At 35.3% G+C, this 11,869-nt stretch overlaps 1 protein-coding gene across 1 annotated transcript in view; it reads left to right on the top strand.

The window, feature by feature from the left end:
- Window positions 1–5,562: 5,562 nt before the first annotated feature.
- Window positions 5,563–11,869, top strand: part of LOC117329897 — a 48,820-nt gene continuing 42,513 nt past the window's right edge. The window contains exons 1-3 of the mRNA XM_033888113.1: window positions 5,563–5,742; window positions 8,030–8,060; window positions 9,438–9,554. Coding sequence (XP_033744004.1) covers window positions 5,565–5,742; window positions 8,030–8,060; window positions 9,438–9,554 — 326 coding nt within the window. The 5' untranslated portion in view covers window positions 5,563–5,564. The remainder of the gene's footprint in view (window positions 5,743–8,029; window positions 8,061–9,437; window positions 9,555–11,869) is intronic.

The following is an 11,869-nucleotide window of genomic DNA, read 5'->3' as shown; positions in this document are numbered from 1 at the left end:
TTGCCATGGTAACAAATGGAGGTTTCTGATTGGTCAAAATTTAGTTATTGTTCGATTTTGGTGAGAGAATTGGTATATAGGGGTTTTGAGGGAACAATGGTTCACCTTTCCAAAACCTGTGTTGTCATGGGAATGAAACAGAGGCTTCTGATTGGTAGAAATTTTGATATTATTTGATTGCGGCGAAATTGGTACATACAGGTATTGAGGGAAGCCGATTTTCGATGATGTAACATTTTACATATTGACATAAAACCACAATACACACATACATATACAATACTATTACAGTCTTCCATTAGCATAATTTATGACTTATGCAAAGTTGGTCACAATCAAACAAGATATCAACTGACCAAAGTTCAAAGTCAATGGGTCATATGTTAAGGTCGGATTGACATTTTTTAAATGGTAAATCTTAAGTTGGTCACAATCAAACAAGGTATCAACTGACCAAAGTTCAAAGTCAATGGGTTATATGTTAAGGTCGGATTGACATTTTTTAAATGGTATTAAAGATTTTGTTATGACATTATGAAGGTAAGTTGGTGTCAAGCGACCAAATTTTGAAGTTGATTGGGTCTAAATATAAAAAGTTTTAAAACAAAAAAAGGTGAAAAAAGTACTGGTTTGGATTTCTTATACCTCAAATGACAAAAAAGGACATTATTAAAATATTTTAAAAAGTCCTTTTTTTCTCCCCTTTTCTTCACATTTGGTATGTTTTGTTTTTCAGAAAACCCTCTCAAGTTTACCTTATTAGAATAACTGCATTGAGTTTATATCAGTTTGTGTGCTCCTTGATATTAGATTTGAAACAAATTTGAAAAGTGTAATGCTTGTAGAATTCTTTTAGCTAGCTTTTCCATACAATAATAATAAGCAGTATTGTCAGTGGCCCTATTAATGCTAACATTAATGAAACAATAGCAAAGGTTAATCAAAAACATATATCTAATAGTTTCATGTCAATATATTACAATCAGTGTTTTTCCTGGGTATTTTGGGAAAACTTCAATATGCCAAATTGGGAAAATTTGAGCGCAAACTGTAAATTACACCCAAACACACACATTGAATTTTCTATGCTAACCAATTTTACAGTGCACAGTGTATTCCTAAAAACGAAACTGAGAATTTTTTCATTGATTGTGAAAAGTCGTCATACAAATGTTATTTGGAATTTTCGAGTTGATTTTGGGAAAAAATCAGGCTAAAACGCATTGAGAATGGGGTCGTTTGGCGCACCCAGTTATATAGGCAGGAAAAACACTGACAATATTTATTACATTTACCCTGAAGGGTCAGACACATAGCGGGGCCCTTTCTGACGTGTCAGTGTTCTAGTTAAACATACGTAACATATACCAGTCCTTTATAGGAATCTGGTTCCTATCGTACTGTATTATACCCTAGTATACCATATTGCACTGTTAATATGCTATTATACCATATTACACTCTATTACACCATATCATACTAAATTACACCATATCATACCATATTATACCATATCATACTATATCATACTATGTCATACTATATTACACCATATCGTACCCATTATACCACATTGTACATATTATACCATATCATACCTAATAAACCATATCGTACCTATTATACCATATCGTACCTATTATACCATATCGTACCTATTATACCATATCGTACCTATTATACCATATCATACCCTATTATACCATATCGTACCTATTATACCATATCATATCCTATTATACCATATCGTACCTATTATACCATATCGTACACTATTATACCATATCGTACCTATTATACCATATCGTACACTATTATACCATATCGTACCCTATTATACCATATCGTACCCTATTATACCATATCGTACCTATTATACCATATCATACCCTATTATACCATATCGTACCTATTATACCATATCGTACCTATTATACCATATCGTACCTATTATACCATATCGTACCTATTATACCATATCGTACCTATTATACCATATCATATCCTATTATACCATATCGTACCTATTATACCATATCGTACACTATTATACCATATCGTACCCTATTATACCATATCGTACCCTATTATACCATATCGTACCTATTATACCATATCGTACCTATTATACCATATCATACCCTATTATACCATATCGTACCTATTATACCATATCATATCCTATTATACCATATTGTACCTATTATACCATATCGTACCTATTATACCATATCGTACCCTATTATACCATATCATATCCTATTATACCATATTGTACCTATTATACCATATCATATCCTATTATACCATATCGTACCTATTATACCATATCGTACCCTATTATACCATATCATACCTAATAAACCATATCATACCTAATAAACCATATCATATCTATTCAACCACATTACACCTATGTCTCCATGGGTAAATAATAGACAATTTACCTGTGTCTCCATGGGTAAATAATAGATAATTTACCCGTATCTCCATGGGTAAATAATAGACAATTTACCTGTGTCTTCATAGGTAGATAATAGGCAATTTACCTCTGTCTCCATAGGTAAATAATAGAAAATTTACCCGTGTCTCCATGGCAAATAATAGACAATTTACCCGTCTCCATGGGTAAGTAATAGACAATTTACCTGTGTCTCTCTGGGTAAATAATAGACAATCTACCTGTGTCTCCATGGCTTAGTAATAGACAATTTACCTGTGTCTTCATAGGTAAATAATAGACAATTTACCTGTGTCTCTATGGGTAAATGATAGAGAATTTACCTGTGTCTCCATGGGTAAATAATAGACAATTTACCCGTGTCTGCATGGGTAAATAAAGGACAATTTACCTGTGTCTCCATTGGTAAATAATAGACAATTTACCTGTGTCTCCATTGGTAAATAATAGACAATTTACCCGTGTCTCAATGGGTAAATAATAGACAATTTACCCGTGTCTCCCTGGGTAAATAATAGACAATTTACCTCTGTCTCCATTGGTAAATATGAGACAATTTACCCTCGTCTCCATGGGTAAAGAATAGATAATTTACCCATGTCTCCATGGCAAATAATAGACAATTTACCCGTGTCTCCATGGGTATATAATAGACAATTTACCTGTGTCTCTCTGGGTAAATAATAGACAATTAACCTGTGTCTTCATAGGTAAATAATAGACAATTTACCTGTGTCTCTATGTGTAAATGATAGACAATTTACCTGTGTCTCCATGGGTAAATAATAGACAATTTACCCGTGTCTGCATGGGTCAATAAAAGACAATTTACCTGTGTCTCCATTGGTAAATAATAGACAATTTACCTGTGTCTCCATTGGTAAATAATAGACAATTTACCTGTGTCTCCATTGGTAAATAATAGACAATTTACCCTAGTCTCCCTGGGTAAATAATAGACAATTTACCTGTGTCTCCATTGGTAAATAATAGACAATTTACCCGTGTCTCCATTGGTAAATAATAGACAATTTACCTGTGTCTCCATGGGTAAATAATAGACAATTTACTCATGTCTTCATTGGTGAATAATAGACAATTTACCTGTGTCTGCATGGGTAAATAATAGACAATTTACCTGTGTCTGCATGGGTAAATAAAAGAGAATTTACCTGTGTCTCCATTGGTAAATAATAGACAATTTACCTGTGTCTCCATTGGTAAATAATAAACAATTTACCTGTGTCTCCATGGGTAAATAATAGACAATTTACCTGTGTCTCCATGGGTAAATAATAGGCAATTTACCTGTGTCTTCATAGGTAAATAATAGACAATTTACCTGTGTCTGCATGGGTAAATAATAGACAATTTACCCGTGTCTGCTTGGGTAAATAAATGACAATTTACCTGTGTCTCCATTGGTAAATAATAGACAATTTACCTGTGTCGCCATTGGTAAATAATAGACAATTTACCTGTGTCTCCATGGGTAAATAATAGACAATTTACCTTTGTCTCCATGGGTAAGTAATAGACAATTTACCCGTGTCTTCATAGGTAAATAATAGGCAATTTACCTGTGTCTCTATGGGTAAATAATAGAAAATTTTCCCGTGTCTCCCTGGGTAAATAATAGACAATTTACCCGTGTCTCCATTGGTAAACAATATATAATTTACCCGTGTCTCCGTTGGTAAATAATAGACAATTTAACCTGTGTCTCCATGGGTAAATAATAGACAATTTACCCTCGTCTCCATGGGTAAATAAAAGACAATTTACCCGTGTCTCCATTGGTAAATAATATATAATTTACCCGTGTCTCTGTTGGTAAATAATAGACAATTTACCTGTCTCCATGGGTAAATAATATACAATTTACCTGTGTCTTCATAGGTAAATAATAGACAATTTACCTGTGTCTCCATTGGTAAATAATAGACAATTTACCTGTGTCTCCATGGGTAAATGATAGACAATTTACCCGTGTCTGCATGGGTAAATAAAAGAAAATTTACCTGTGTCTCCATTGGTAAATAATAGACAATTTACCTGTGTCTCCATTGGTAAATAATAGACAATTTACCTGTGTCTCTATGGGTAAATAATAGAAAATTTACCCGTGTCTCCCTGGGTAAATAATAGACAATTTACCCGTGTCTCCATTGGTAAACAATAGACAATTTACCCTCGTCTCCGTTGGTAAATAATAGACAATTTAACCTGTGTCTCCATGGGTAAATAATAGACAATTTACCTGTGTCTCCATTGGTAAATAATAGACAATTTACCCGTGTCTCCATTGGTAAACAATATATAATTTACCCGTGTCTCCGTTGGTAAATAATAGACAATTTACCTGTGTCTCCATGGGTAAATAATAGACAATTTACCCTCGTCTCCATGGGTAAATAATAGACAATTTACCCGTGTCTCCATTGGTAAATAATATATAATTTACTCGTGTCTCTGTTGGTAAATAATAGACAATTTACCTGTGTCTCCATGGGTAAATAATAGACAATTTACCCTTGTCTTCATTGGTAAATAATAGAAAATTTACCTGTGTCTCCATGGGTAAATAATAGCCAATTTACCTGTGTCTTCATAGGTAAATAATAGACAATTTACCTGTGTCTCCATTGTTAATAATAGACAATTTACCCGTGTCTCAATAGGTAAATAATAGACAAGTTACCCGTGTCTATATGGGTAAATAATATACAATTTACCCTTGTCTCCATGGGTAAATAATTGACAATTTACCCATGTCTCCATAAATATAAATAAAGAACGTAATTTCTTCGTAATGGTACCATAAACATCATTTTTTTAAGACAAAAATAATAGATAATAGTGGCAAATGTCTCCTTATTTTTGATGAAAAAAAAATCATTAAGAATGCTATCGATTCTAGGAGATTTACCTAATTGTGATACAAACAAAGCATGAATACAACACACATCTATAGGTTACTAGACCGGTAGCTATTTTGAAAAGTTAATCCCGAAGCAGTTCTTATATTCCGGATTGAATCTGGGTCAAGTGAGTACATTAGTCACTCCCATAAGTTAAGCGTTTAGACGACGTAGAATACGCAATGGCGGAAAGCATGGAAGTGACCACACCGAAAGACCGACGGTTCTACTCTATACCGGATACCGAGACACACGTAGATTTGTCTGAGAGTACCAAGACTAACAGTTTGATTAAGTACATCTCACAAAATATAATTGGCAACGACAAAGTGTTCAGTGGACCCTTTGGTCTCAGAAAAGGTAAAATCAGCGATATTGTGCAATGTGAAATTATCTGATTTGTTTGCATAATTGTAACAGAGCGCATGGTTGATTAAATATACATCACTGCCTCCATTAGGGATCTAACCTGGGACATCTGGCTTACTAGTCTGACGCTCAACCGATCGAGCTAAAGAGAAGATCTTTGTAGTCGAGCGGTATATTGCTGCTAGTAGTAGTATTTACAAGGGTTACATGCATAGATAGATAGATATCTTTATTTCCTCCAATTGCATGAAGATTACAACACAGACAACTTCGATGAAGTTTAGGGTTTAATCATCAGGCCTTGAAATGTACAAATACGACATTAATAACAAGAACACTGACATGAACGTAAATATTTGAAAAGATTAAATGTACAAATGTAGGATCTTCATATTATATTACCAGATAACAATCATATTGATACGACTTACCAGGGACGGAGGAATTGTACAATCATGTTGTACGCCTGAGTGCCGTATCTGGAATAATATGGAAATTGATTGATTGATTGATTGATTGATTGATGGGGCTTAACGTTCTTGTTCAGGTTATAACCGAGCCTAGGACTCTTTATATAATATGGAAAGGGTGCTGGTACAGGGTATTGACAGGTGTTTAGCATGCGCATGTACTCACCTGCTCACTGCAACAACCAATCAGGACAACTCCCTCACACATACCTTGCATTCCAGTGTTTGACGCAGTATTAGGTGGGGGAACCTATCTGTTGGTCAGTTAACCCTGACCCTTAAATTCACATTATGTAACACAATAACAAATGCCATATATACATATCCAACTGCCAACTTGATAATTACAGATATCAAAAACCTTCGCACTAACAATCACAATGTTGTCAAGTGATTTTTCGAACCTACGTAACCTTTATAATTTTTATGTTGTGATCAACATGTATCGAATGTCAAATTTTGCTTCTTATTAGCTTAGCTAGGGGTTCATTTGTATGTTACAGAAAAAATAATTGAAAAATATCATTTAAGGAACTGCAGGGCGTGCAGAAACCTTACAGGACATTCATTCCTCACATGACCCTCTTTAGACGCACCCAGTCTCAACACACTTATGACGGTCACCTGTTCATAAACAGGTGACTGGTCAGAATTTTAGGATCTGGGATTATGGCCAGCAGACTATAGAAATGAATGCTTGTTTATATTATAGTTAATAAACATGATATTGTTTGAACAAGTAAATAAATCAGTTCAGTAACATTGTCCAAAAAATTCTTGCTATTTATCTACTTTAATATATTTTGTTAATTGGGTAGCTGATGATCATCAGAATTCCTTGGCAGAAACATGAAATTGAGCAATAATGGCTTAGAGTCACATGTCTGAGAACAGTTTCCACTGGCCTGGTTCAGAAGTAGCGAGTGTGTCAATATCGCACATCAGTCAAAGATCAAATATTTATACCTTATACCTATGTATTTGAACTGTTAAAGTTTCTTATGAATAATTATGTTCATCCACTTTCTCTGTGAACTTGAAGTTTTCAGCATTTTGTTTGTTTTAGCAACCAGATAAGGTCACATGATCTGTAATATCCAATTTAGATTGATGGCTGCGAGACAATAAAAAATGTCATTTTTTTCAATAAAAAATGTTTTATGATAATTTTTTATTGAAAAAAATGACATTTTTTATTGTCTCTCAGCCATCAATCTAAATTGGATAAGTTTATGTTTGATTATTTTAATGTTCACATTAATGGTAAATGAAGCATCCAACTCTTGGCCGGGTTGGGTCGTTTTCAACATAGCAAAGGAAGCTCATACTAGCATCTATATACCTACAGTATTGAAGTGGATAAATAGGCAGAATGGTTTTTACTTCAACAACATAAACCCCTCCGTAGGGGCCACAGTGGCCGAGTGGTTAAGGTGTCCCGACACTTTATCACTAGCCCTCCACCTCTGAGTTGCGAGTTCGAAACCTAAGTTGGGCAGTTGCCAGGTACTGACCGTAGACTGGTGGTTTTTCTCAGGGTTCTTCGGCGTTCCCCCACCTCCAAAACCTGGCATGTCCTTAAATGACACTGGCTGTTAATAGGACGTTAAACAAACCAAACCAAACCTCTCCAAAGTCATACCATTTTGTACACTGCTAGATTTGTGGTACAAATAGCACATGACACACTATAGCCTTCATTCTAAGTTAAACTTGATCTGTTGGATTATTTACATGTGATGTAGTTCCAGCAGTGTGGCCAGAGTTTTAATGTTTTGATGAATGACGACAATTTTAATGTGTTTCAGTGACATACCTGGATTACACAGCTTCGGGAAGGTAAGTTCAAGCCAGTCACAGTTGATATACTCAAGCCAGTCATAGTTGATATACTCAGGCCAGTCATAGTTGATATACTCAGGCCAGTCATAGTTGATGTACTCAGGCCAGTCAGAGTTGTTGTACTCAAGCCAGTCATAGTTGTTGTACTCAAGCCAGTCACAGTTGATATACTCAGGCCAGTCATAGTTGATATACTCAGGCCAGTCATAGTTGATATACTCAAGCCAGTCATAGTTGATATACTCAGGCCAGTCAGAGTTGATATACTCAAGCCAGTCATAGGTGATGTACTCAGGCCAGTCATAGTTGATATACTCAGGCCAGTCATAGTTGATATACTCAGGCCAGTCATAGTTGATATACTCAGGCCAGTCATAGTTGATATACTCAGGCCAGTCATAGTTGATATACTCAGGCCAGTCATAGTTGATATACTCAGGCCAGTCATAGTTGATGTACTCAGGCCAGTCATAGTTGTTGTACTCAGGCCAGTCATAGTTGATATACTCAGGCCAGTCATAGTTGTTGTACTCAGGCCAGTCATAGTTGATATACTCAGGCCAGTCATAGTTGATATACTCAAGCCAGTCATAGCTGATATACTCAGGCCAGTCATAGTTGTTGTACTCAGGCCAGTCATAGTTGATATACTCAAGCCAGTCATAGTTGATATGCTCAGGCCAGTCATAGTTGATATACTCAAGCCAGTCATAGTTGTTGTACTCAGGCCAGTCATAGTTGATATACTCAGGCCAGTCATAGTTGATATACTCAAGCCAGTCATAGCTGATATACTCAGGCCAGTCATAGTTGATATACTCAGGCCAGTCATAGTTGATGTACTCAGGCCAGTCATAGTTGATATACTCAAGCCAGTCATAGTTGATATACTCAGGCCAGTCATAGTTGATATACTCAAGCCAGTCATAGTTGATATACTCAGGCCAGTCATAGTTGATGTACTCAGGCCAGTCATAGTTGATGTACTCAGGCCAGTCATAGTTGATATACTCAGGCCAGTCATAGTTGATGTACTCAAGCTAGTCAGAGTTGATATACTCAGGCCAGTCAAAGTTGATATACTCAGGCCAGTCAGAATTGACGTACAATTGTAAAGCAGGTTAGTGATTTGCTTGGTGAGAATCTATCTTTATCAATGGGAACTCATATTTATCAATTAGATCCAGCCGTCTTCAATGGAAACTTAAAGAAATCTATATTTGACTGAAAAGTAAGCATATAGATATCATGTAAGATTTAAATTTGATATTTTGTCAGATTTAAATTTGATATTATGTAAGATTTAAATTTGATATTATGTAAGATTTGAATTTGATATTATGTAAGATTTAAATTTTTCGTTGCATTTTTCAGAGGATTGAAATTTATTGAAGATTACATACAGAATGAAGTGCTACCTGACTACGGAAATACTCACACAACTACCAGTATCACCTCTCTACAGACCACACTGTACAGACACGAAGCCAGGTATAACAATGTATCACCTCTATAGACACAAAGTCAGGTATAACAATGTATCACCTCTATAGACACAAAGTCAGGTATAACAATGTATCACCTCTCTATAGACACAAAGTCAGGTATAACAATGTATCACCTCTACAGACACAAAGTCAGGTATAACAATGTATCACCTCTATAGACACAAAGTCAGGTATAACAATGTATCACCTCTCTATAGACACAAAGTCAGGTATAACAATGTATCACCTCTATAGACACAAAGTCAGGTATAACAATGTATCACCTCTATAGACACAAAGTCAGGTATAACAATGTATCACCTCTATAGACACAAAGTCAGGTATAACAATGTATCACCTCTCTATAGACACAAAGTCAGGTATAACAATGTATCACCTCTACAGACACAAAGTCAGGTATAACAATGTATCACCTCTATAGACACGAAGCCAGGTATAACAATGTATCACCTCTATAGACACAAAGTCAGGTATAACAATGTATCACCTCTCTATAGACACAAAGTCAGGTATAACAATGTATCACCTCTATAGACACAAAGTCAGGTATAACAATGTATCACCTCTATAGACACAAAGTCAGGTATAACAATGTATCACCTCTATAGACACAAAGTCAGGTATAACAATGTATCACCTCTCTATAGACACAAAGTCATGTATAACAATGTATCACCTCTACAGACACAAAGTCAGGTATAACAATGTATCACCTCTATAGACACAAAGTCAGGTATAACAATGTATCACCTCTACAGACACAAAGTCAGGTATAACAATGTATCACATCTCTATAGACACAAAGTCAGGTATAACAACGTATCACATCTATAGACACAAAGTCAGGTATAACAATGTATCACCTCTACAGACACAAAGTCAGGTATAACAATGTATCACCTCTATAGACACAAAGTCAGGTATAACAATGTATCACCTCTATAGACACAAAGTCAGGTATAACAATGTATCACCTCTATAGACACAAAGTCAGGTATAACAATGTATCACCTCTATAGACACAAAGTCAGGTATAACAATGTATCACCTCTATAGACACAAAGTCAGGTATAACAATGTATCACCTCTATAGACACAAAGTCAGGTATAACAATGTATCACCTCTATAGACACAAAGTCAGGTATAACAATGTATCACCTCTATAGACACAAAGTCAGGTATAACAATGTATCACCTCTATAGACACAAAGTCAGGTATAACAATGTATCACCTCTATAGACACAAAGTCAGGTATAACAATGTATCACCTCTCTACAGACACAAAGTCAGGTATAACAATGTATCACCTCTATAGACACAAAGTCAGGTATAACAATGTATCACCTCTCTAGACACAAAGTCAGGTATAACAATGTATCACCTCTATAGACACAAAGTCAGGTATAACAATGTATCACCTCTCTACAGACACAAAGTCAGGTATAACAATGTATCACCTCTATAGACACAAAGTCAGGTATAACAATGTATCACCTCTATAGACACAAAGTCAGGTATAACAATGTATCACCTCTCTATAGACACGAAGTCAGGTATAACAATGTATCACCTCTACAGACACAAAGTCAGGTATAACAATGTATCATCTCTCTATAGACACAAAGTCAGGTATAACAATGTATCACCTCTATAGACACAAAGTCAGGTATAACAATGTATCACCTCTACAGACACAAAGTCAGGTATAACAATGTATCACCTCTATAGACACAAAGTCAGGTATAACAATGTATCACCTCTATAGACACAAAGTCAGGTATAACAATGTATCACCTCTATAGACACAAAGTCAGGTATAACAATGTATCACCTCTATAGACACAAAGTCAGGTATAACAATGTATCACATCTCTATAGACACAAAGTCAGGTATAACAATGTATCACCTCTATAGACACAAAGTCAGGTATAACAATGTATCACCTCTATAGACACAAAGTCAGGTATAACAATGTATCACCTCTATAGACACAAAGTCAGGTATAACAATGTATCACCTCTCTACACACAAAGTCAGGTATAACAATGTATCACCTCTATAGACACAAAGTCAGGTATAACAATGTATCACCTCTCTATAGACACAAAGTCAGGTATAACAATGTATCACCTCTATAGACACAAAGTCAGGTATAACAATGTATCACCTCTATAGACACAAAGTCAGGTATAACAATGTATCACCTCTCTACACACAAAGTCAGGTATAACAATGTATCACCTCTATAGACACAAAGTCAGGTATAACAATGTATCACCTCTATAGACACAAAGT

Source organism: Pecten maximus, chromosome 6 (assembly GCF_902652985.1).
Source record: "Pecten maximus chromosome 6, xPecMax1.1, whole genome shotgun sequence".
In the NCBI taxonomy this organism is placed as follows: Eukaryota; Metazoa; Mollusca; class Bivalvia; order Pectinida; family Pectinidae; genus Pecten; species Pecten maximus.
This window is presented reverse-complemented; position numbering and strand designations above follow the sequence as displayed.